Here is a 27,476-nt window from a genome sequence, read left to right as displayed (position 1 = left end):
GTTGAGGAACAGGTGCTGGAGGCTCTCCGTAACCAGCCAGGTCCCAGCACTTGCCCAGCTGACCGCCTTTTTGTCCCCGAAGACCTGAGGTCCCAGGTCGTTCAGTGGGGACATGACTCCCGCCTAGCTTGTCACCCTGGCTCCACCCGCACTTACAACCTGCTCGCCCAGAGGTTCTGGTGGCCCTCTCTGAGAAGGGATGTACGGGAATTCGTCCAAGCCTGCCCCATCTGCAACCAACACAAGTCGTCCTGCCAGCCCCCAGCCGGATTGCTGCAGCCCCTGCCTGTGCCCAGACGTCCCTGGTCTCACATCGCCCTTGACTTTGTCACGGGGCTGCCCCCTTCAAGTGGCATGACCGTCATTCTCACCATTGTTGACCGTTTCAGCAAGATGGCACACTTCATTCCCCTCCCCAAGCTCCCAACCGCCAAGGAGACCGCCCAGGTGGTCCTGGAACACGTCTTCCGGATCCACGGACTGCCTAAGGATGTAGTTTCTGACCGTGGTCCACAATTCTCCTCCGCTTTTTGGAAGGAGTTCTGTCACCTGCTGGGAGCCACAGTCAGTCTGACTTCCGGATTCCATCCCCAATCCAATGGGCAGTCAGAGCGGGCTAATCAGGAGCTCGAGAAGGCACTGCGATGCATGACTTCACGCAACCCCCACTCCTGGTCGCAGCAATTGACATGGGTGGAGTACGCACACAATTCTCTGACCTGCTCTGCCATCGGTATGTCCCCTTTCCAATGTGTTTATGGATACCAGCCTCCTCTATTTGCCAGCCAGGAAGAGGAGGTTACTTGCCCATCTGCACTTGCTTTTGCCCGTCGATGTCGCCGCACCTGGTCACAAGCCCGAGCCACACTCCTCAGATCCGTTGCCAGCTACACTACCGGGGCCAACCGTCGGAGAATTCCTGCTCCCACCTACCATGTTGGTCAAAGGGTGTGGTTGTCATCGAGGAACCTGCCACTCAGGGTGGAGTCGCAGAAGCTGGCACCTCGGTTCATTGGCCCATTCCCTATCATAAGAGTGATTAGCCCAACTGCTGTCCGGCTCCAACTGCCTAATTCCCTGAGGGTGCACCCCACTTTCCATGTGTCTAAGATTAAGCCCATCCATGAGAGTCCGCTGGTCCCTGCTGCGCCTTGTCCTCCTCCTCCACGGCTCGTCGATGGTGGTCTGGTTTACACCGTCCGCCGCCTGCTTCGGTCCAGACGGAGGGGTAGGGGTCTCCAGTACCTCATTGACTGGGAGGGCTATGGACCTGAGGAAAGGACCTGGGTGCCAGCTAGTCGGATTGTGGATAGGACTCTCATCACCGCTTTCCACCAACGGCATCCTGATCAACCTGCAATCCGTAGGGGCCGCCCCAGAGGGGTCCCTAACCGTCCTGCCCGCTCGGCTTCCTGTCCTGTGCCTGATCCTGTCTCGGGACCTGTCCCATCTCCCGACCACGGCCCTCCGGCTTCCTCCGAGGATGAGGACGTTCACTCGGACCGTTCGGAGGAGTTCTAGCCCTCCTCCGGCTCCCCTCCTCCCGCCCGGCGTGGTGTTGCTCTTGGGACTTCTGGGGCCGTCCCTTGGGGGGGGGGTTCTGTCATGAGCCTCTCACTCCACCGGGTTACCACCTTAATTTTCTTCCACTCTGCTCACCACTCTCTCTACTCAGCCTAACTAGCTCCACCTGTCCCTGCTCTGCTCTGCTCTAATTACTCTGCCAGCTGCGCTGCATTACCCACTACCTCTCCCAGTATTTAAGGCCCTGTCTTTCAGCTCTCCGGTGTCAGATCGTCTGCAAAGCTCACACCCGGAACCTGTTTGCTCACGCTTCTGGCTCACCCTGGTTTTGTGACCCCGGACCTGCCTGATTTTTGGATACTCTTCTGCCCCAGGAGATCCAGACCTGCTTCTGCCATTACGACTCCTGACTACTCTTCAATCCCGGTAACTCTGACCAGCCTTCTGCCTTGCTACTACGTATTTTGGATTTCCCTTGAACTGTACTGCTGCCTTGTTTCATTCCGCCCTGTTGTGTCTGTGTCTCCCCCCCCCAGGACTTCTGGACCACCCACCACCGGCTTCATAGGACGCATCGCTGCCACTGGGGGGGGCACAGACCCAGCACATTGGACGGGATCCCTGTTACCCCTGGAGCCTTCATTCACTCCCTACTTCCCTTTTCCCTTAAGTTTTAATAAACTTTCTGGTGTGACGCAATTGTGGTCCTCTGGTCGTCTGTCTGAACCGTGACAACAATGTGATTTTCTGGATTTTGGTTTTAGATCCCGTCTCTTACAGTTGAAGTGTACCTATGATAAAAATTACAGACCTCTACATGCTTTGTAAGTAGGAAAACCCGCAAAATCAGCAGTGTATCAAATACTTGTTCTCCCCACTGTAGGTTGGAGTCACTAAAACTTGTTTTTCAACCATTCCACACATTTCTTGTTAGGACAACTACGTAATTTTTCCAACAATCGTTTACAGACAGATTATTTCACTTATGATTCACTGTATCACAATTCCAGTGGGTCAGAAGTTTACATACACTAAGTTGACTGTGCCTTTAAACAGCTTGGACAATTCCAGGAAATGATGTCATGGCTGTAGAAGCTTCTGATAGGCTAATTGACATCATTTGAGTCAATTGGAGGTGTACCTGTGGATGCATTTCAAGGCCTACCTTCAAACTCAGTGCCTCTTTGCTTGACATCATGGGAAAATCAAAAGAAATCAGCCAAGACCTCAGAAAAAAAATTGTAGACCTCCACAAGTCTGGTTCATCCTCGGGAGCAATTTCCAAACACCTGAAGGTACCACGTTCATCTGTACAAACAATAGTATGCAAGTATAAACACCATGGGACAACGCAGCTGTCATACCGCTCAGGAAGGAGATGCGTTCTGTCTCCTAGAGATGAACGTACTTTGGTGCGAAAAGTGCAAATCAATCCCAGAATAACAGCAAAGGACCCTGTGAAGATGCTGGAGGAAACAGGTACAAAAGTATCTATATCCACAGTAAAACGAGTCCTATATCGACATAACCTGAAAGGCCGCTCAGTAAGGAAGAAGCCACTGCTCCAAAACCGCCATAGAAAAGCCAGACTATGGTTTGCAACTGCACATGGGGACAAAGATCTTACTTTTTGGAGAAATGTCCTCAGGTCTGATGAAACAAAAATAGAACTGTTTGGCCATGATGACCATCGTTATGTTTGGAGAAAAAAGGGGGTTGCTTGCAAGCCGAAGAACACCATCCCAACCGTGAAGCATGGAGGTGGCAGAATCATGCTGTGGGGGTGCTTTGCTGCAGGAGGGACTGGTGCACTTCACAAAATAGATGGCATCATGAGGAAGGAAAATTATGTGGATATATTGAAGCAACATCTAAAGACATCAGTCAGGAAGTTAAAGCTTGGTCGCAAATGGGTCTTCCAAATGGAAAATGACCCCAAGCATACTTCCAAAGTTGTGGCAAAATGGCTTAAGGACAACAAAGTCAAGGTATTGGAGTGGCCATCACAAAGCCCTGACCTCAATCCCATAGAACACTTGTGGGCAGAACTGAAAAAGCGTGTGCGAGCAAGGAAGCCTACAAACCTGACTCTGTTACACCAGCTCTGTCAGGAGGAATGGGCCAAAATTCACCCAACTTATTGTGGGAAGCTTGTGGAAGGCTACCCGAAACGTTTGACCCAAGTTAAGCAATTTAAAGGCAATGCTACCAAATACTAATTGAGTGTATGTAAACTTCTGACCCACTGGGAATGTGATGAAATAAATAAAAGCTGAAATAAATCATTCTCTCTACTATTATTCTGACATTTCACGTTCTTAAAATAAAGTGGTGATCCTAACTGACCTAAGACAAGGAATTTCTACAAGGATTAAATGTCAGGAATTGTGAAAAACTGAGTTTAAATGTATTTGGCTAAGGTGTATGTAAACTTCCGACTTCAACTGTAGGTGTTATTGTTGTCCATGTGGGAGTGCAATAAAGATTGCATAATCTGTGGATCCATTGGGGTGGTATGCAAATTGGAGTGGGTCTGGTGTTTCTGGGATAATGGTGTTGAACTTCATGGCTACAGACGTGAGTGCTACGGGTCGGTAGTCATTTAGGCAGGTTATCTTAGTGTTCTTGGGCACAGGGACTATGGTGGTCTGCTTAAAACATGTTGGTATTACAGACTCAGTCAGGGACATGTTGAAAATGTCAGTGAAGACACTTGCCAGTTGGTCAGCGCATGCTCGGAGTACACATCCTGGTAATCCGTCTGGCCCTGCGGCCTTGTGAATGTTGACCTGCTTAAAAGTCTTGCTCACATCGGCTACGGAGAGCATGATCACATAGTCATCCGGAACAGCTGATGCTCTCATGCATGCTTCAGTGTTGCTTGCCTCGAAGCGAGCATAGAAGTGATTTAGCTCGTCTTGTAGGCTTGTGTCACTGGGCAGCTCGCGGCTGTGCTTCATGGCTGCCTTTCCTCGCCTCCTTCCCTGATCTCTTTATTGCCACTATATTTGCTTTAAACTTTAATTTTCTGTCGTACAGGTCCTGAGGCAGCAAAGCATCCCCAAACCATCACACCACCACCACCATGCTTGACCTTTGGTATGATGTTCTTACTGTGGAATGCAGTGTTTGGTTTTCGCCAGGCATAATGGGACCCATCTCGTCCAAAAAGTTGACTCAAGTTTGTCAAAAAGCACCTGGATGATCATCAAGACTCTTGGAAGAACGTTCTATGTACAGATGATTCAAAAGTATAACTTTTTGGACGACATGGTTCCAGTAATGCCTGGCGAAAACCAAACGTCTGTTTCACTTCTCAATAGGGCATCTACGTTTCCATGCTTCGCCCCTGACCTGTGCACAACAGAAAAAGAGAAGCGTTGAAGGGACAAGAACCACCTGGTGACCTGATCGTTTGTGTCTTCCCCTGGCCAGGGGAAACCAGGGGAGCATGGTCCGTGACCAGGGTGAAGTGGGTACCTAACAGGTAGTACTTGAGAGTGTCTAGCGCCCACTTCACCACCAGACACTCTTTCTTAACAATTGAGTATATTTTTTCTCTCTGTATCAGCTTTCGGCTGATGTACATGATGGGGTGCTCCTCCGGATGGGAGCACAGCGCTTCCTTCAGATGGCTGAACGCCGCTTCTGTCTCGTCCGTCCATTTCACTGTTTTCGGGAGGCGGGCCCTGGTTAGATCGGTAAGGGGGGAAGCTATAGCCGCAAAGTTGGGGATAAACCGGCTATAGTATCCTGCCAGTCTCAGGAAGGACTTGACCTGTGTCTTGGTGCGTGGAACGGGCCAGTCACGTACCGCATGAACCTTCCTCTCCTGGGGCTTGACATTCCCCCGTCCGATCAAATACCCCAGGTGCCATCTCCAAATTGTTAAATTATCAGAGATTAGACAAGAACGGCACCGCTTGTCCATAGGAGGCTTTAGAACTTTCAAGAACGTTCTGTTTGCACTCGTCAGTATTGGAGGTCACTGACATCATGCATTTACATTACATTTTTACATTTTACATTTTAGTCATTTAGCAGACGCTCTTATCCAGAGCGACTTACAGTTAGTGAATACATATATATATATTTTTTTATACTGGCCCCCCGTGGGAATCGAACCCACAACCCTGGCGTTGCAAACGCCATGCTCTATCAACTGAGCTACATCCCTGCCGGCCATTCCCTCCCCTACCCTGGACGACGCTGGGCCAATTGTGCGCCGCCCATGAGTCTCCCGGTCGCGGCCGGCTGCGACAGAGCCTGGATTCGAACCAGGAACTCGTAGCGAGTTGCTATGACGCTATTTTTCCTTTAACATTACTTAGGCATGGTCCCCCTTCCCCTCCAAGATCTGTGGCTGTCTGCCTGAAAGCATTCAGTGTCAATTAATTTCAATTGAACATTTTTGTTGTTAGCAACCAGCATAATTGACCCAGGGGTTCCCCCCCTAGGAAAATAATCAAGGAGAAACACTGCTGTGTGCCATCAGTGTTGCTGCCTGTGATGTCATAGGTGTTCCGACCGTTGGTGTCACTGCACAGTCATCAACATTGCGTTGGTGTTGCATGCCGCTGGGTTCAGAATCCTGCCTGTACGAAGTGTACATATATGCACAGCAGTTTCATATGAGCAGTGTTTCTGCTGCATTCATTTAGCTGTGGAACTGCGCCATGGCAAAATCATTGCCCCCACTGCAATCTTTTTAAATATAATATATTTTTTTACATCATAGTATTCCTACCAAACAAACAGTACTTTCGATAATCTGTCTGTGTACAGCACCACTCTAAATGTTATTTAGCTCTGTTTGGGTACAACACCGTTCTAAAGGTTATTTAGCTCTTTGTGCCACTCTGGCAGCCAAACCTGCCTGCGCACGAAACACAGTGCACTGTCCTCGAGACAGAGTGCTAGTCAGACTCAGAGAGACAGCAAGCCAGTCACTGATACGGAATACATATTAGGAACTTTGTAATTCCTTCTCCTCAGACCTTACCCCTCACCTAGTCAAGTCTCAACACTGCACTAGTCAAGTATCACCCAACCACCTCAACGCTCCTCCCTCCCCCTCAACCCACAGTTGCAATGTTGTAGTTTTAAAGCTAATTTCCTGTCATTCTAAACATTTAGCATTTTGCCATGGCTTACGACGTGTTCATATGCTAGGCAGCTTTAGGGGGCCCCGTGAACACCCTCCCCCCACTGCTACTAACATTTCCAGAGGAAACACTCCATGTGAGCAACAGTGGGAAAACGGGGCTGTGTTCCTTTTCTTTCCTCTTGATACACCATGATACTGGCTGACTGTCCACATAGTTTGCAGAACTGGGGCTGGTCGTTGGGAGGTGAGGGTGTTGTTGGCTTGGCTCCACTGTTCCATTGGAGACAACACCTTCTTTGTTGATGGATCAATGTCCACCAGCCTTATACCTCAGCCCCAACCTCACCCCCCAACCTCATCCCCCAGCCCCAACCTCATCCCACAGCTTAATGCCCCAACCCCAGGCTTGTACCACTGCCTCAGCCTTATAGTAAGTCTAACCCAGTCATTCCTTAGCTATGTACCCCAAAATTATCCTCATCCTTATAGCCCAGTCTAGCCTCTGTCCCACTCTGCTGTTCCTGCCACTGCACTCACTGCGCTGGGCTAATGGAGAAACATCAGAGAGGCACTTTACCCCAGTCATCATTTCAGGGACTCATGGAGACCATCTCAAGGGCTGGAAAACAGCTAAAGTGGGGGGCAAAGTGGCCCGGTAATCAGCTCCAGGACCACAGAGTCATCAACTGTGAATTTCCATTTGATTCTACAGCAACTGAGCTGCGTGAGTGTGTAGTTGTGTGTGTAGTTGTGTGTGTGTAATTTATTCATTTTCTCTGATGTCTCCCATCACAGGCCATACAGCATATCTAAATTACCCTTTAGATTTAGCTGGCCTTGCTCCTGGCTGACTTTGTCCCTGACTAAGTCATTTACTGTGGAGAGTCTATGGTAACTGGAACAGAGGCAGAGAGTATTAAATACTCTCTTCCTCTGTGCCAATCTGCCTGCTAGCTCTCTGACTCAGCACGAGAGCTAGCAGGCAGATGGAGGGTTACAGTAAAAACAATGTGGGCTGCAAGTACTGTATGTGATCTGCTGTTCCTGCAGTGGCAGGAACAGCAGAGTGGGACAGAGGCTAGACTGGGCTATAAGGATGAGGATAATTTTGGGGTACATAGTAGCAGTGGGGGTGATCAATAAAATGTCCTCTTGTTACAGTGTTTTATTATAGTGTTGTTGAGGACAGGGAGAACAGAGATAAATGGCAGGGGAAGAGAGAAAAGGCAAGTGGAGAGAGAAGGAGAGGGATAAGGAGCGGGTGGATGTTTAGAGAAGAGAGGGAGAGAGAAGTGGCAGAAAGAGGGTGGTGAATGGATACAGTGTGAGGTCAAAATGACCTTGCTCCTCTCCAGAGTAAATCTGATTATGATCCCAACACGGTCTGGACAGATAGAATATCACTGAGATAAGGCAGAGATCAGGTTTCAGACTGAATCGATATGAAACTCAATGTCAGCAAGACATTGTCGACCTCAGCAATGCCCGATATGATACGCTTGTCACGATCGTCGACAGATGAAGCAGACCAAGGCGCAGCGTGATAAGCGTACATTCTTTATTTGTGTACACACACGAACCAAAACAATAAACCAAACGATACGTGAAGTCCTAGGTTAAACACAAAACCCTACGGAACAAGATCTCACAAAATACTAGTGCCAAACAGGCTGCCTAAGTATGGTCCCCAATCAGAGACATCGAGCTACAGCTGTCTCTGATTGGGAACCACCCTGGCCAACATAGATATAAATGATCTAGAACAAAAGCATAGAAAATGTAACAGGAACTCCACACCCTGGCTCAACATTTAAGAGTCCCCCGAGCCAGGGCGTGACAGTACCCCCCCCCCCAAAGGCGCGGACTGCGACCGCGCCACACCAACACAACGGGGTAGGGGCCGTGTGGGCATTCGGCTCCGGGCGTGACCACCACTCTCTCTCTACCCCCCCGTAGCGCCCCTGGTCTGGTCTGGCCCCGCTGGCCGGAGCTGGACTGGACACCGGTGGAGCGGATTGCTCTGGCTCCGGTGTGGAGCAGCTGACCGGTGCCGGACCAGGCACCGGTGGAACAGGCACGGACCGTGCCGGACTGACGATGCGTACCACTGGCTTGGTGCGGGGAGCAGGAACGGGCCGGACCGGGCTGACGACACGCACCACTGGCTTGGTGCGGGGAGCAGGAACGGGCCGGACCGGGCTGGCGACGCGCACCATTGGCTTGGTGCGAGGGGCAGGAACGGGCCGGACCGGGCTGACGACGCGCACCATTGGCTTGGTGCAGGGAGCAGGAACAGGCCGGACCGGGCTGGCGACGCGCACCACTGTCTTGGTGCGAGGGGCAGGAACAGGCCGGACCGGGCTGACGACGCGCACCACAGGCTTGGTGCGGGGAGCAGGAACAGGCCGGACCGGGCTGGCGACGCGCACCACAGGCTTGGTGCGGGGAGCAGGAACAGGCCGGACCGGGCTGGCGACGCGCACCACAGGCTTGGTGCGAGGGACAGGAACAGGCCGGACCGGGCTGGCGACGCGCACCACAGGCTTGGTGCGGGGAGCAGGAACAGGCCGGACCGGGCTGACGACGCGCACCACAGGCTTGGTGCGAGGGACAGGAACAGGCCGGGCTGGACTGTGGAGACGGACTGGAGGTCTGGAGCGGAGAGCTGACACAACCCGTCCTGGCTGAATGCCTATTTCCACACAATCTGTGTGAGGCATCAGCACAGGACGTACAGGGCTGTGCACTCGTACTGGCACTACAGCACGTGGCACTGGCGCAGGATATCCGGGACCGAGGAGGGGTACTGGAGGCCACGAGCGTTGAGCCGGCACACTCCGTCCTGGCTGCATGCCCACCTTAGCACGACACGTGCGTGGTGCTAGCACAGGACGTACAGGACTGTGCCGGAACACTCGCGGCACAGTACGTGGCTCCGCATAACACGGAACCTGCCCAGTCTCACGCTGCCTAGCCTGAGTACGGGGAGTTGGCTCTGCTCTACCTCTAGGCTCCGCCAACCACCCTTCCAGCCCCCAAACCTGGTGGCCTCCTCTCCTAGTCCGCCGATTCGCCCTGTAGCTGCCTCCAGCAGCCCCGTCGTCCACGCCGTGTGCCCCCCTCAGAAAAAATGACTTGGGGTTGCCTAGATATAAACGATCTAGAACAAAAGCATAGAAAATGTAACAGAAACTCCACACCCTGGCTCAACATTTAAGAGTCCCCCGAGCCAGGGCGTGACAACGCTGTTGGGTTGAGACCATTATGGGATTTTGTATCATAATAACTCAGTGATAACTGCATCACAATATCTGTTTTATCAGTATGAAAAATATATGCACTCACTAACTGTAAGTCGCTCTGGATAAGAGCGTCTGCTAAATGACTAAAATGTAAAATGTAAATCATGATAATTGAATTCTTATGAGACAGTAAAGGTTATTTTTGATTGAATGTAAATGTTGAGATCACGCAGGAACACGCTGTGTAGTTGACAGCGTGTTGTGTTGTTGTGTGTAGTTGTGTAACTGTGTGTTGTGTTCTTCTGTTGCAGCACTGGACGGTGTTTACAGAGGTGACAGAGGTCTTCATCCTGGTCCCTGCGCTGCTGGGGTTAAAGGGCAACCTGGAGATGACACTGGCCTCCAGACTGTCCACAGCGGTGAGTGTGCGTGTGTAGGTGCTTGTGTGGACATGTATGCTTGTGTGCGTGTGTGTGTGGGGTGTGTTCGCATTCAGTTATTTCTCTACATCAGGAGGAAGAGAGTGAAACTCTAGAAACCATAGTGTTTGCATAATATTCCAGTCAGATAAATCAGTATAACCAGTGGTGGAAAAAGTACCCAATTGTCATACTTGAGTAAAAGTAAAGATACCTTAATAGAAAATTACTTAAGTAAAAGTGAAAGTCAGCCAGTAAAATACTACTTGAGTAAAAGTCTAAAAGTATTTGGTTTTAAATATACTTAAGTATCACAAGTAAATGTAATTGCTAAAATATACTTAAGTAGTAAAAGTATAAATCATTTCAAATTCCCTATATTAAGCAAACCAGACAGCACCATTTTCTAGTTTTTTAAATTTACGGATAGCCATGGGCACACTCCAACACTCAGACATAATTTACAAACGAAGCATGTGTGTTTAGTGAGTCCGTCAGATCAGAGGCAGTAGGGATGACCAGGGATGTTCTCTTGAGAAGTGCATGAATTGGACCATATTGCTGTCCTGCTAGCCATTCAAAATGTAACAAGTACTTTTGGGTGGCAGGGAAAATGTATGGAGTAAAAAGTACATTTACTTTCTTTAGGAATGTAGTGAAGTAAAAGTAAAAGTTGTCAAAAATATAAATAGTAAAGTAAATTACAGATACCCCCAAAAACTACTTAAGTAGTACTTTAAAGTATTTTTACTTAAGTACTTTACACCACTGAGTATGACTAATATCAACATGATCAGCCTGTTGGAGCACAATAGAGAGTTTGACTGACGAGAGGCCTGCAGGTGGGCTACAGGTGAACAAACACTAATCACAGGTGTCTTAAAGCAGCAATCAGCAGTTGAAACAACAACAAAGTACGCTGCCCACCACTGTTTTGGTATAAAGTGGGGGGATGGGGCTTGAGAAATGTAACCACTCTCAAATTCAAAGACAGAGCTATGGATGCAAGAGCTGACCATCCATGATATCAGTTTTAACCATGTATTTTATGCTATACAGTGTTTGTTTACATTTACTTTCTTTACAAACATTGTAGTAAAACAAGCTCATATTTTGGTTTCTGATGGGGTACGACAGATGAACTAAGCTCATGAGGCATTTATAAGTAATATTCTTCAAGAATCAATGGGAACATATCATTAATTTATGTCCAAAAATGGATGTAGCAACTGCTGATTGCCCTTTTAACTCACACTCACCTCAGTGTATGAAGGGGCTTTGTCTTAGTTATCATGGAAACATTCAGCGTAAACTTGATGAAACCAGATGAGAGAGAGTTTAGTTTGATGTTTCCAGAAGTAAAGTAAGTAATTAAAGTAGCCTTTGGCTAGTGCGAGCCGAAACAGCTCATAGGAGCAGGAGCCTATCTCCTGTTTCTGTAGCGTGAGGCAGCTTGATGTACAAGTACACCCCCTGGATGGTACAGATGTTGGATCTTAAGTTGATCACTCTTTTGTCGCAGAGAATTTTCCCGATGCACCAGGAAATTCAAATGATCCTCGTGAGTGGCTGAAAATGAGCAGTTCTCTTTCTGTCCATGCGGGGGGCAGTCGAGTCATTGGGATCAGGGCTTGCTATCAAAATAATGTTATCTCTGACTTGCTCAAATGCTAGGCCTAGGTCCTACTACTGCAAACATTCAAATGTACAAAAATGTATCTGAAATGCAACCATACACATCAACAACCGTCGTTTTATATAGCTTAATAACACAAGATAGATATTGGTCTCCGCTAGGCTACTACATACAAGTGTCTAGCAACCGGTGCCCCCGCACATTGACTCGGTACCGGTAACCCCTATATATAGCCTCGCTATTGTCATTTTTACTGCTGCGCTTTAATTATTTGTTACTTTTATTTGGTATTATTTTATATTGTATTTTTGTGTGATTTTTCTTTTGGTATTCTTTCTTAAAACTGCATTGTTGGTTAAGGGCTTGTAAGTAAGCATTTCACTGTAAGGTGAATACCTGTTGTATTCGGCGCATGTGACAAATACAATTTGATTTGATTTGTAGGGGTATTCAACTCTTACCCTATGAGGTCCAGAGCCTGCTGGTTGTCTGTTCTACCTGATAATGAATTGCATACACCTGGCGTCCCAGGTCTAAATCAGTGCCTGAATAGAAGGGAACAATGAAAAAATGCAGTGGAACTGGCTTCGAGGTCCAGAGTAGAATTTGAGGGGTCTAGTGTATCCTAAGGTGAATGAACTGTCAAGATTTTGTTCAATCGTGTCCTGGGGTGGTCTAGCAGTTTGGGCCGCTGCCTTCAGCGCACACACATAAGCCTACATTCTCGGCCCACGCCCTTTTGGCACAAGAAACTCAATCCCCTGATTGACTTGATGTAGTTATACATTTCAAATATGGACAGTCCATGGTTATTTTACCCCCAATCTTGATTTTTTTTATGACCGTACCAGACACTTGTATAACATAAATAGGAAACAAATAAAGTAATAAGTCAGTAGGCTACACCAACATTAGTTTCCATTCATACAAGTGTCGGGTAGATTGCCACAGTAGATTTGCTGTGGTAAACAAGGAAATACTTTATTTCTATTGTACGGAACGCCTGTCAAATAGATAAATCGCCCTTAGTCTGTTCAAAATGGACTAAGTTGTTGCGATGAAAATACCAACTAGAGGGCGAACATTAAAGACTTTTGTTGCAAGCAGGACACCGACATCATCTTTTAGAGAGCGGAAATGAGGTCACCAATAATGGTTGCAATTCAGATCAGCTGTGCGGGTGAATTTAGTGCGTATTGATGGTTTAACGAGACATCAGTTGCCGATTATAAGGCTGCTGCCTTTTGAGGCAGAATTTCTAGGCAGGACGTCAAAATTGGCATGTCCCAATCCTCTGTCAAGGCGTCAGTGTAATGCGGTAGGCGAAGTCAGGCGCAGGACACAGAGCTAATCAGAAGGTGTACTTTACTCGAAGGTAAAAGAAAGAACAACAACCTCCACGCAGGGAGGGAACAAACCCGCACACTAACGACAGCCGAAACATGAACAAACACACACAACACACAGTGTGAGACAGAGGGTTAAATAAGGAAGACATCACTACATAATGGGAAACAGGTGTGACCAATAAAGACAGAACAAGTCGAACATAGATACATGGATCGGTAGCGGCTAGTACTCCGGTGACAACGAACGCCGAAGCCTGCCCGAGCAAGGAGGAGGGTCAGCCTCGGCTGAATCCGTGACATCCCATGTATCCTTCGCCGGGTAGGCTATCCCATAACACCTTGCGGCGCAGTGAAAATTTAACACAAAAATCTGAATGAATGGCAGACAGAAGTCACCGCTTGGGATAACATTTTCCAGAAGAATAAGGAACAACTTCAAAATGTAAGTATAACGTTTGTTTATTAACCAGATTATGTTAAAATTTTCAACAAATTACTTTCATATGAATTTTGAATTCAAATATGGAGTAACTGGTGTTTATCAGCCCATTGCCAAGCTAGCTAACACGTCGGATTCGATAGCTAGCTAGCAGGCGATTTCATCCTGCTTATCGGCTGTTTAGAGATGAACAACTAAACTAACGAATCATAGATTCAGCAATGTGTCAATTGTGAAGACCCATGCAGTTTTAAAATCATGAAATGATGAACTTGCTAGCCAGCTGAAGCAAATAGTTTTTTTCCCCATTTGTTTTCAGGGACTAAAGTGGGGACCTGATCGCGTTTCACATCATTGCATTGGCTTGGCAGGAGAAAACAGTCCTGCCGATTCGTTTGGAGGTAAGACATTTTAACAACATCTGATGAAAAATTTAGGAAATGCAGCCAGTTGTGTCCTGTTCAATCTAGGCTTACTAGCCAGCCAAGTTATTTGTGCATTCTGTTTTGCTAACTAGCTGCATGCAGTGTCTGTTTACCTATCTAATGTTAGCTAACTTTCTCTTGCCACTTTCCCTTCCCTTATTGTGTTGCACTATTGGGGTTGGTGTTACTAATTAAAATTAGAGGCTAAGTTATTCTACTGTTACTGTAAACAACTTGACCAAGCCTGAGAAAATATGCAAAACTGTTAACAAAACGATTGCACATTAATAAGTAATTCCTAAGTGAGGGACATTGTTGTGGCTTCAGCAACTTTTAATTTTTAATTTTTTTATTTCACCTTTATTTAACCAGGTAAACAGAAAATATATATACACTGTGTGTGAATGTAGTAAGTTATGGAGGTAAGGCAATAAATAAATGGGGCATAGTGCAAAAATAGTTACAATTTCGTAATTAACACTGGAATTATAGATGTGCAAAAGATGATGTGCAAATAGAGAAACTGGGGTGCAAATTAGCAAAATAAACAACAACTTGAACCAGCACTGAAATTTGAGCAATGAGGTTAATTTCTCCCCCCTTGTGTCTGCTTGTTCCAGGTTGAAGGACATCTCACGCTGACACCCTGCAGATGAACCTCTCAGCCACCAGGAAAATCACCATATCCCAGGATATTATTCAGGACATTGTAACTTATGAAGCTCATTCTAAAATACAGATGTGATTTCTGTCCCAGGGGATTGCACTGTGTGCAAGTCTTCAATTTAGACCACAATTAGTTGAATTAGGTGTTAGTGAAGGGCTGGAACAAAAACCTGTAAACTCCTGTCCTGTCTATAAAAAGAAAAATGTGTCTTTCATGATTACATTTGCGCTCAGGTACTAAACAAGCTTATGACTGTTGGAGGTTAATCTCCTTGAAATGTCCCTCACTTGGGAATTACTTATTTTGTACAATGGACTGTGTTTAAGGACTCATGCTCAGATATATATATATATATATATATTGTATGTATTCAAAATTACAAATGTTGATGTCTCCACATGTTTCTGGTTTTGAGGCTTGGGCATCTGGTGACTGCAGTTTATCTGTCTAATCCTATGCAAGGAGAGAGAAAGGCATCAATATTACAATGCTGTATTAATTTAATTGAATAGATACTCAGTTTATTAGGTACACCTAGCAATGGGTCGGACCCCCCTTTGCCTCCAGAACAGCCTGAATTCTTCAGTATCAAGGGACCTAACGTGTACCAGGAAAACATTCACCACACCATTACACCTCTGCCACCAGCCTGTGCCGTTGACACCAGGCAGGATGGGGCCATGGACTCCTGTGGACTCCTGCTGCTTACGCCAAATCTTCTGTTTTTTGTTTGTCGCACCATTCTCGGTAAACCCTAGAAACTGTCGTGCGTGAAAAGCCCCTGAGGCCGGCCATTGCTACTGGAACCCGCGCGCCTGGCACCGACGATCACACCACGCTCAAAGTCGCTTAGGTCACTCGTTTTGCCCATGTTAAGTTAAATCAAAACAGTAATTGAATGCCTGTCTGCCCCCTTTATATACCAAGCCAAGGCCACGTGGCGAACCATTTTCGTGAACGGGATGGTGTACCTAATACACTGGCCACTAAGTGTATATTCCTGTTTGATTTGCATTTATATAATTATATTGGACATGTTAACCTTTATCACATGCCAGTATTTGTTTTGCATCCAATGCATTTAGCTTACATTAGGATGAAGTATCCTAGGCCTTCTAATCTAGTTAGATTGCTTCATATCAACTTTCAATATTAGTTATCAACAAATATAAAACCATGTTATCGTAAACATCAGTGCCATTTAATAATATGCACGGGTGTGATAGTTGTGTGAATTAATCAAAATGCAAGCCTACTCATTAGAAAAAACTGCAGCTCTAATGCAATCTTAGTTTCACAGTGAAACACCACTATTCTGGCTATTAATCATTCTTAAACAATCAGATAAATAGCCTATTTCGCTATCACAATGAATCATAGCCAGTATGGTATCATGCATGCAAGCCTGTCATGTCCACAACGATGGAGCAGCAGACCAAGCAATATGCGAGAGGAGGACCCTATACCGTAGGTTAATTAATCTGGTCGGTGTCAACTTAATTCATTAACAGGTACTGAGGAGATCGATTCTGTTACTTGTTATTCGTGTCAGATATTTCCATTTTGGGATAGTTGTTCACTGAATTGCTAGCACTAGTTGCTCACGCTGCTACAGTGGCTACTTTGTGGCGCTCTGTGGAATGTGAATGCATTATAATGTGATGCTGCCTTCGAATCCCATCCCTAATGGAACTAACCTACTGGAAAAATGCTACCTACTGGTGCCTTTGGAGGCAAGCAGGCAGCTAGCTGCCTTTTGGATTGGTTAAATAATAACAGTGTGTGTTTGAGTTTGGTGTAGTTTTCCACTAATCAGTTTGGACACCTGTATACTTGTCTCCTCTCCAGACGTAACAACGTCTGGCTGATTGTGTCAAAGCAAAAATATTTATGTTTCTCACAGACAGGCTGAACTTCTCATACCTACACTACATCAACAACAACACTTACCAACCTAACAACCAAAGTGTTGTTTGCAATTTATCTCCAGACTTTAGTCAATGGAGTTTTGAATTGTATGTGTCTGGTTTTGTAAGACCATTAACTGGCTAACTGGCCCAGATTCCAGCTCTCACACCTAATTTCTGTAACTTTGCTCAAAGTTTAACCAAAAGCCTGGGACTGTTGTACCTGACACCAGTCAAGTGTTTACATCTCTATCAGGCTCTTAGCTCATGAGCTAACACCCAGCTAACAACACCAATGCGCTAACACACCAACACAACACTATTGTCCATTGTAGGCTGCAGGCAGAGGGGTGATTGACCTAGACGTGGCACACTGGTGTGACTAAAAGGAGGGGCTAGCTAGCCTCCTACACTCTTAGAAAAGGAGGTGCTATGTAGAACCTTAAATGGTTATTTGGCTGTCCCAATAGGAGAACCCAGGGCTGGTTCCAGGCATAAGCAACATAAGCTGTCGCTTAAGGCCCCCGACCGCTAGGGGGGCCCTGACCCAAAATATTATATTTAAATAAGGGGGGGGGGGGGGACTCAATCGGGATCTCAACTTACTATTGAGAGCAAGAATAGTAGAATACACCAGGTGCAATTTAAAAATGTGGTTGTGCATCAGCAGTTTTTCTCTTGTTATGTCAGTCACTGACAGTCACTCAATTAGTCATGTCAGCTAACAATTCTTAGATTGGTAGTTAGGCCCTATTCCCACTACGAGAGATGGAGAGTCTGAGGAGCAGTGTGGCGAAAGAGATATCTACTTTTCAATTCACATTACATCATTGCCTTACCTTTCGTTGTGGCTGGCAATGCAACATTCTTGGTCTGCAGCTCAAATTGACCGTAAATATCACAGTAGCCACTAGCCAGTAAGCACAAACTATTTAACAATCTGAGCAACTTTTCTTCTAAAACATATTGCACTATTGAATAATGCAAACAAACCATATTACACTCTTGAATATTTTAATGATTCACAAGCATGTGCAGACAGTTAAAGGGTTTATTTTCTTGTCCGTACACATTTAAATTAGCTGACAATACACAGCCAAAACTAGCTAACAACATGCTTCATGATCAAGTAACAATAATGAACGTTTACCCCTCCCATACAAATATAAAAGCACAGTAACGTTATCATACAGTGTTCTTCATGTTATAATATAGGCTACACGGCTAGGTAATGTTAGCTAGCAAGCTAGCCCAATAATGGACTAAAGGAGCCTAACATTATTCCTTATAGTCCAATGACCTTACATGTTCTGTTTAAAGGCAAATTGGTTCTGGAAGCCAAAACAGCCAAATACTCCATCTAAACGTGAATCGATTCTCAATTGCAGTACGGTTCTAGAAACATTTTTTATTTATCTAGGCAAGTCAGTTAAGAACACATTCTTATTTACAATGACGGCCTACACCGGCCAAACACGGACGACGCTGGGCCAATTGTGCACCGCCCTATGGAACTCCCAATCACGGCCGGTTGTGATACAGCCTGGAATCGAACCAGGGGGTCTGTAGTGACGCCTCAAGCACTGAGATGCAGTGCCTTAGACCGCTGCGCCACTCAGGAGCCCATAAACATAACTCCCTCTACTTTCATATATCACATCAAAATAATTGTACTAATGCAAAATACACACTTACTGTACACTGTTTCAACCAGTTTTAACACAGTTGCAGCCAACAGTATTTTTCAGTGGCAACACTTTTGTGGCTTCCGTCTTATGTTTACACACAGGTGTTAGGAGACGCAGATAGCTTATTAGCACAGGGGGACAGCCGAAGAACCCTTTTCAAACCCTTTTTTCTAAGAGTGTATTCCTTGAACTATGTGGTAACTAAAATAATTAGCTCACTGCTGCTCTTAAGCACACCAATCCACACATTCCTTCCATTGGCTTGTGGGAAAACAGCTTAACAAACACAGCAGAATGTGATAAGCTTTGCCAGTTTTTTCCTGTCCTGACTAATGACCTGTGATGCAGGTGAATTGAGTGTAGGGCGCCCAGATATTGCTGTGGTGGGTAACCCCCATTCCAGGACTGGAAGGAGGAAGGATGGATGCATTTTTTATGTAACAAAGTCTAACTTTATTGCTTTCCTTGCTGTTGCGACTTGGTGGAAGCCAGGTGACTTGAGTGTGTATGATCTGGCAGATGAACTGTGTATGTAATTTGTTTGGTGTGACATTAGCCTACTCCCTTTCCGCCTAGAGTTATTATCTTGGATCTTGGCTGGCTCCAGTCGGCCACGTTTCTTTCCATGGAATTACTAATTATCAACAGATTAAGACCACTGTAAGTTTCCTAATGCGCTTATCAAAGAAAAAAGAGTTGATCCCAGGGGCTGAGGCAGAATGCCATACACATGACCACATCTCCGTCTTCTTTCTTATTTTGGTCTGCTGAAAATGGTTGTCTTTGTTTAGGGGTTGAGGGTAATCCGGGCTAAGATCACTCTCTCTCAATTCAATTCAATTCAATTTCAATTTAAGGGCTTTATTGGCATGGGAAACGTAAGTTAACATTGCCAAAGCAAGTGAAGTAGATAGTAAACAAAAGTGAAATAAACAATAAATATTAACAGTAAACATTACACTCAGACGTTCCAAAAGAATAAAGACATTTCAAATGTCATATTATGTATATATACAGTGTTGTAACAATGTGCAAATAGTTAAAGTACAAATGGGAAAATAAATAAACATAAATATGGGTTGTATTTACAATGGTGTTTGTTCTTCACTGGTTGCCCTTTTCTTGTGGCAACAGGTCACAAATCTTGCAGCTGTGATGGCACACTGTGGTTTTTCACCCAGTAGATAAGGGAGTTTATCAAAATTGGGTTTGTTTTCGAATTCTTTGTGGATCGCTGTAATCTGAGGGAAATATGTGTCTCTAATATGGTCATACATTTGGCAGGAGGTTAGGAAGTGCAGCTCAGTTTCCACCTCATTTTGTGGGCAGTGTGCACATAGCCTGTCTTCTCTTGAGAGCCAGGTCTGCCTACGGCAGCCTTTCTCAATAGCAAGGCAATGCTCACTGAGTCTGTACATAGTCAAAGCTTTCTCTCTCTCTCTCTCTCTCTCTCTCTCTCTCTCTCTCTCTCTCTCTCTCTCTCTCTCTCTCTCTCTCTCTCTCTCTCTCTCTCTCTCTCTCTCTCTCTCTCTCTCTCTCTCTCTCTTTCTTCTCTCTCCTTTCTCCTTTCTACAAACAGTTGTTTTTGTAACTCTCTGTGATCCTTGTGTTTGAGCCTATTTGACTATTGGAATAATCATATTTAGTGGATGACTGCAGTCAGGCATTACTGCATTAGCTACCACATAGTGTCAAGAGCCAGCTTACTGTAGGCTACTCCCTGGCATACATTATTTGCATGGTTTAATGTAAATGTTCATAATAATCATCATATCTGCTATTCCTGCTCTCTTTCTCTCTAAGCCTAAAAGAGGGATGAGTGCCAGGCTAAGAAAAAGTTAGCGGGGGGTAGCTAGCTATCGTAATTTACTGTCACACACTAAACCCTTAGAGATAGCTACACACGGCCTTATCTCACCACCAGCTCATAGCCTTCAACATCAGGGAAAACACACATACACCAACAGAAAAACAACAAAGGCTAAAGCCTACTTGACATTGTGGCCTATTCTGGCAGAGCCCTTGCTGCCGTCATCACACGCCATCAGTGGTGTGTGTGTTTCTGTGTGAGCGTATGGTTTCTTTATTGTTTGGGTGGCTGGTGTGTGTAGTGTAGTAGTGTGACCTGCCCTGTCTCTTATCCCCCTGCCCTGCACACCCTTATCCACCATGCGGCCGACTCCACTTATCTCATCTCTCTCTATACACACACACACACACACTCGGACACATACTCACAGGCACATACACATGCACATACTGTCATGCTGACACTGAGGCAGAGTCGCTGTGACCGAGTCAGGGACACTTCAGTAGTGTTAGGGCTAGTCCCATATGTGTGTTCAGAGGGAACAGAAGCTCATGTTGAAGCTGGGACTTAGAGGCTAATGTGGTCCGGCTCTGAACCAACTCCTCCCTTTCAACTTCTTTCTCTAGCTCGCTCTCTTTCTCTCTCTCTCTCTGCTCTCCCTGCTCTGTCCTTCAACAAACATTTTCTCCTCTCTCCTTATAAAGCATTCTCTCTGTTATTGGCAGTCAGGAGCACTCTCATGTGACTAGTCACTAGAGCTTGATGTAGTGTTGTTGCCTGAGGAGTGAGAGAGTGTGTGTGTGTGTGTGTGTGAGAGAGAGATATTAAAAAGCTACTCAGCATCTCACCCTGTTTGAGTACTTAGAAAAAGCCTCCTTCCATCTTGCCTTTCCGAGTATCCTAATCACAGATCTAATATTTTTAATATATTTGTTTCTTTTTACAGTATATGATATTGGTTCAATTGCATAGCTCACCCTGTTGGACTATGCATAGTTGTGTAACATAGCCTGTAAAGAGCGTTTACAGTAAGACCATTATTTGACCTATTGTATTTTTTACGACATTGCCGGGTAATCAATGGAAGGATCATTGGAAGAAAGGAAGGAGAGATGGTTTCAAACACGGCCCCTGAAGACTCAGCCTTCCTCTTTCAACCCCCCTACCTGACAGACACAGATACAGAAACAGACACCACACGCCTCTGAGCAGAGTGGTCATTAGGCTCATAGCCTCTGACACACACTGTCCCTCTGTTGGACAGCCACTTTATGCTTGAGACTATGCATAAGAAAGACGTGTGTGTGTGTGTGTGTGTGTGTGTGTGTGTGTGTGTATGTGTGTGTACAGAGAGAGAGAAAGATGAGATAAGTGGAGTCGGCCGCAGCATGGAGGGGTCAGAGCTCCTTTGTCAAGAGAACTGAACCCTGATTGTTCTGACAGAACCCAGTGCCAACGTCACAGCGCGCGCCCACCGAACACATTTTCATGTACACGTATACACACTCAATTGTACATATTCTCTGCTTTTGAAGCATCATGATTCTGGTTACTTTTCCTTGATTCAATCCGTGGTCAGTCAGACATAGTTGTGTGTTGTGGTCTTGGTCTCATGGTCACCTGTGTTATAGTTATGTTATGGTTGTGTTGTGGTCATGGTCTCATGGTCACCTGTGTTATAGTTATGTTATGGTTGTGTTGTGGTCATGGTCTCATGGTCACCTGTGTTATAGTTATGTTATGGTTGTGTTGTGGTCATGGTGTCATGGTCACCTGTGTTATAGTTATGTTATGGTTGTGTTGTGGTCTTGGTCTCATGGTCACCTGTGTTATAGTTATGTTATGGTTGTGTTGTGGTCATGGTCTCATGGTCACCTGTGTTATAGTTATGTTATGGTTGTGTTGTGGTCATGTTCTCTTACGGTCTCCTGTGTTTCTCTCTGCAGGCTAATATTGGTCAGATGGACTCAGCCAAGGACATGTGGAAGATGATCGTTGGAAACCTCGCCCTCATCCAGGTACGGAACACTCTATAACATTCCACCACACCTGCATGGAGCACTGTGGAACACAGAAAACCATTCAACACATTCTCAAACAAAACATGTGCATGGAATGATGGAACACAGACATAAAAAATAACAAGTCCAATCACAGTGTGTCCTGGTAAGGTGACATTTTGTTACAATAACTGGACAGAGTTAGATGTACAAGTGCTCTTATGTGTAATATTTGAGTGGTTCCTGGAAGCCCCCCAACCCCAGCACTTTGGATCTCTGTCAGTCACATAACCTGCTAGAGGGGGTCACTGTGTGCTGGGTCAGCTCACCAGGGGGTTACAGTACTTCTCTCTCTCTCTCTCTCTCTCTTGCACACGCACACACACACACACTAAGCCTCCTCAGGTCGACGAGACGTTTGCTGCAGTGACACACACACACGTACAGTATAGTTTACCCCTTCTCTCTCTGCCCTCCTCCCAGGTCCAGGCCACGGTAGTAGGGTTCCTGGCGTCCATCGCCGCGGTGATCTTTGGCTGGATCCCCGAGGGAAACTTTAGACTGGGACATGCTATCCTGCTGTGTGCCTCCAGTGTGGCAACCGCATTCATCGCTTCTCTGATACTAGGTACCACTAGAAGAATAATTATATCAGATACAATTTAACCACAGATACAATTTAACCCCAGATACAATTTAACAACAATTAAACTGTGATCAAATGAAAATTGACAATATATGTTACACATTTCCATAAAGCTGATTATGATTGGTGTGTTTAACATTAAGCCCCTACTTCTGTCTGCAGGGATCATTATGATTGGTGTAATCATCGCATCCAGGAAGGTGGGCATCAACCCTGACAACGTGGCCACGCCCATCGCTGCCAGTCTGGGAGACCTGATCACCCTCTCTCTGCTGGCTGGCATCAGCACAGGACTATACAAGGAGCTGGGTATGCACACACAGACACTTGAGATCACAGAATTAATAATAACACATACTACATGAGACACACTACTTGAGTCACATACACACATCTCACCAACACCCACTCTGCGTTATACTTACAGTGGGGAAAAAAATTATTTAGTCAGCCACCAATTGTGCAAGTTCTCCCACTTAAAAAGATGCGAGAGGCCTGTAATTTTCATCATAGGTACACGTCAACTATGACAGATAAATTGAGGAAAATAAATCCAGAAAATCACATTGTAGGATTTTTAATGAATTTATTTGCAAATTATGGTGGAAAGTAAGTATTTGGTCACCTACAAACAAGCAAGATTTCTGGCTCTCACAGACCTGTAATTTCTTCTTTAAGAGGCTCCTCTGTCCTCCACTCGTTACCTGTATTAATGGCACCTATTTGAACTTGTTATCAGTATAAAATACACCTGTCCACAACCTCAAACAGTCACACTCCAAACTCCACTATGGCCAAGACCAAAGAGCTGTCAAAGGACACCAGAAACAAAATTGTAGACCTGCACCAGGCTGGGAAGACTGAATCTGCAATAAGCAGCTTGGTTTGAAGAAATCAACAGTGGGAGCAATTATTAGGAAATGGAAGACATACAAGACCACTGATAATCTCCCTCGATCAGGGGCTCCACGCAAGATCTCACCCCGTGGGGTCAAAATGATCACAAGAACGGTGAGCAAAAATCCCAGAACCACACGGGGGGACCTAGTGAATGACCTGCAGAGAGCTGGGACCAAAGTAACAAAGCCTACCCTCAGTAACACACTACGCCGCCAGGGACTCAAATCCTGCAGTGCCAGACGTGTCCCCCTGCTTAAGCCAGTACATGTCCAGGCCCGTCTGAAGTTTGCTAGAGTGCATTTGGATGATCCAGAAGAGGATTGGGAGAATGTCATATGGTCAGATGAAACCAAAATAGAACTTTTTGGTAAAAACTCAACTCGTCGTGTTTGGAGGACAAAGAATGATGAGTTGCATCCAAAGAACACCATACCTACTGTGAAGCATGGGGGTGGAAACATCATGCTTTGGGGCTGTTTTTCTGCAAAGGGACCAGGACGACTGATCCGTGTAAAGGAAAGAATGAATGGGGCCATGTATCGTGAGATTTTGAGTGAAAACCTCCTTCCATCAGCAAGGGCATTGAAGATGAAACGTGGCTGGGTCTTTCAGCATGACAATGATCCCAAACACACCGCCCGGGCAACGAAGGAGTGGCTTTGTAAGAAGCATTTCAAGGTCCTGGAGTGGCCTAGCCAGTCTCCAGATCTCAACCCCATAGAAAATCTTTGGAGGGAGTTGAAAGTCCGTGTTGCCCAGCGACAGCCCCAAAACATCACTGCTCTAGAGGAGATCTGCATGGAGGAATGGGCCAAAATACCAGCAACAGTGTGTAAAAACCTTGTGAAGACTTACAGAAAACATTTGACCTGTGTCATTGCCAATAAAGGGTATATAACAAAGTATTGAGAAACTTTTGTTATTGACCAAATACTTATTTTCCACCATAATTTGCAAATAAATTCATAAAAAATCCTACAATGTGATTTTCTGGGAAAAAAAATCTCATTTTGTCTGTCATAGTTGACGTGTACCTATGATGAAAATTACAGGCCTCTCTCATCTTTTTAAGTGGGAGAACTTGCACAATTGGTGGCTGACTGATGGAAACACTTTAACTCAACCCTTCCTGGCTTGACATTAATAGTAGGGATCTTATTTTAACATAGGCCTACTTGAGGTTTGATTCCACCACTAACCTCATAGTGGTAGGGAATGTGTGTATGTCTGAGTGTGTGACCCCACAGCTATGCCATCTACTGTTAGTTCAGTGCTAGTGTTTTCAGTGTCAACACACCTTGTGATGCAGATTAACATGTTTTTTCACACCACACCTCATTGACCCCACCATCACATACAAACATTACACATTTCATATTTGCACATTTCCCATTCACACCCAGTCTGAGCATCTCAAACACAAACAGCATTGTGTATCATGTGTTGATAACTGTTTTTATATTGAGCTGATGAAGTGCGTGTGTGTATAGCGTAACAATGATGCTAACTCCTGTGTTTGTTCTCTTATAGAGTTTAACGACTATGCCAACCCGTTGGTGTGTGCTGTGTTTGTGGCGCTGACCCCTCTGTGGGTGCTGATAGCTCGGAGGATCCCCTCCACCAGAGAGGTGCTCTACTCAGGTTGGGAACCTGTCATCATTGCCATGGCAATCAGCAGGTGCAAAACCTATGTCTCTCACTGTTTTCACCTTTATTTTAGTAGATGCTCTTATCCAGAGCGACTAGGGTTAAGTGCCTTGCTCAAGGGCACATAGACAGATTTTTCACCTAGTCGGCTCGGGGATTCGAACTAGCGACCTTTCGATTACTGGCCCAATGCTCTTAACCACTAAGCTACCTGCCGCCCATCTGTGTCACTGTTCTCCTACCTGTTTCAAGTCTGAAGTTTACAGTGAGGGAAAAATGTATTTGATCCCCTGCTGATTTTGTACGTTTGCCCATTGACAAAGACATGATCAGTCTATAATTTTAATGGTAGGTTTATTTGAACAGTGAGAGACAGAATAACAACAACAAAATCCAGAAAAACGCATGTAAAAAATGTTATAAATTGATTTGCATTTTAATGAGGGAAATAAGTATTTGACCCTTCTGCAAAACATGACTTAGTACTTGGTGGCAAAACCCTTGTTGGCAATCACAGAGGTCAGACTTTTCTTGTAGTTGGCCAACAGGTTTGCACACATCTCAGGAGGGATTTTGTTCCACTCCTCTTTGCAGATCTTCTCCAAGTCATTAAGGTTTCGAGGCTGACGTTTGGCAACTCGAACCATCAGCTCCCTCCACAGATTTTCTATGGGATTAAGGTCTGGAGACTGGCTAGGCCACTCCAGGACCTTAATGTGCTAATTCTTGAGCCACTCCTTTGTTGCCTTGGCCGTGTGTTTTGGGTCATTGTCATGCTGGAATACCCATCCACAACCCATTTTCAATGCCCTGGCTGAGGTAAGGAGGTTCTCACCCAAGATTTGACGGTACATGGCCCCGTCCATCGTCCCTTTGATGCGGTGAAGTTGTCCTGTCCCCTTAGCAGAAAAACACCCCCAAAGCGTAATGTTTCCACCTCCATGTTTGACAGTGGGGATGGTGTTCTTGGGGTCATAGGCAGCATTCCTCCTCCTCCAAACACGGCGAGTTGATTTGATGCCAAAGAGCTCGATTTTGGTCTCATCTGACCACAACACTTTCACCCAGTTCTCCTCTGAATCATTCAGATGTTCATTGGCAAACTTCAGACGGCCCTGTATATGTGCTTTCTTGAGCAGGGGGACCTTGCGGGCGCTGCAGGATTTCAGTCCTTCACGGCGTAGTGTGTTACCAATTGTTTTCTTGGTGACTATGGTCCCTGCTGCCTTGAGATCATTGATAAGATCCTCCCGTGTAGTTCTGGGCTGATTCCTCACCGTTCTCATGATCATTGCAACTCCACGAGGTGAGATCTTGCATGGAGCCCCAGGCCGAGGGAGATTGACAGTTATTTTGTGTTTCTTCCATTTGCGAATAATCACACCAACTGTTGTCACCTTCTCACCAAGCTGCTTGGCGATGGTCTTGTAGCCCATTCCAGCCTTGTGTAGGTCTACAATCTTGTCCCTGACATCCTTGGAGAGCTCTTTGGTCTTCGCCATGGTGGAGAGTTTGGAATCTGATTGATTGATTGCTTCTGTGGACAGGTGTCTTTTATACAGGTACCAAGCTGAGATTAGGAGCACTCCCTTTAAGAGTGTGCTCCTAATCTCAGCCCGTTACCTGTATAAAAGACACCTTGGAGCTTGTCACGTAAATTTCTATCTCTAAAACTCAAACATTGAATAATCCCCAGAGGGTGTAAGACTCCAGTTAAGTATGAATTAAACAATTCTCCAGTCTGCAAGGGATCAGCATTTTTATTCAATGTGAGCGCTCTCCCGCTCAAAACACACACAGACTTTTTATATGCCTTCACACAAAGGAACTTTGCTCCGCCCACCTTTAGGCGGCCTGTGACTTTCCACAGTAGAGTTGTCAGCAGTTTCTAAGTCCCCTCTTACTATGGTATGTTGGCCTCCAACAGTTTCTACCCATATTCCCTGTTAGTGGTTTTATTTTCTTTTAATTCTAATACAGTTTACACATTTTTACCGTATTTGGGGTGAAATCCTTTAGTCATTATTTTAAAAATACAAATTAATCTATCAATCCACCCTATGACAAAAC

General features: G+C 45.6%; 1 protein-coding gene across 1 annotated transcript in view; it reads left to right on the top strand.

Annotated features, from left to right (window-relative positions):
* slc41a1 (solute carrier family 41 member 1) overlaps positions 1-27,476 on the top strand; it is a 55,725-nt gene that overhangs the window by 16,759 nt on the left and 11,490 nt on the right. The window contains exons 3-7 of the mRNA XM_084167977.1: positions 10,185-10,292; positions 22,160-22,231; positions 22,697-22,841; positions 23,022-23,168; positions 25,290-25,437. Coding sequence (XP_084024103.1) covers positions 10,185-10,292; positions 22,160-22,231; positions 22,697-22,841; positions 23,022-23,168; positions 25,290-25,437 — 620 coding nt within the window. The remainder of the gene's footprint in view (positions 1-10,184; positions 10,293-22,159; positions 22,232-22,696; positions 22,842-23,021; positions 23,169-25,289; positions 25,438-27,476) is intronic.

Source organism: Coregonus lavaretus, assembly GCF_964263955.1.
Source record: "Coregonus lavaretus genome assembly, chromosome: 8".
NCBI classification, from domain to species: domain Eukaryota; kingdom Metazoa; phylum Chordata; class Actinopteri; order Salmoniformes; family Salmonidae; genus Coregonus; species Coregonus lavaretus.
Note: the sequence above shows the minus strand (reverse complement) of the source record. Positions and strands in the feature narration are given on the sequence as shown.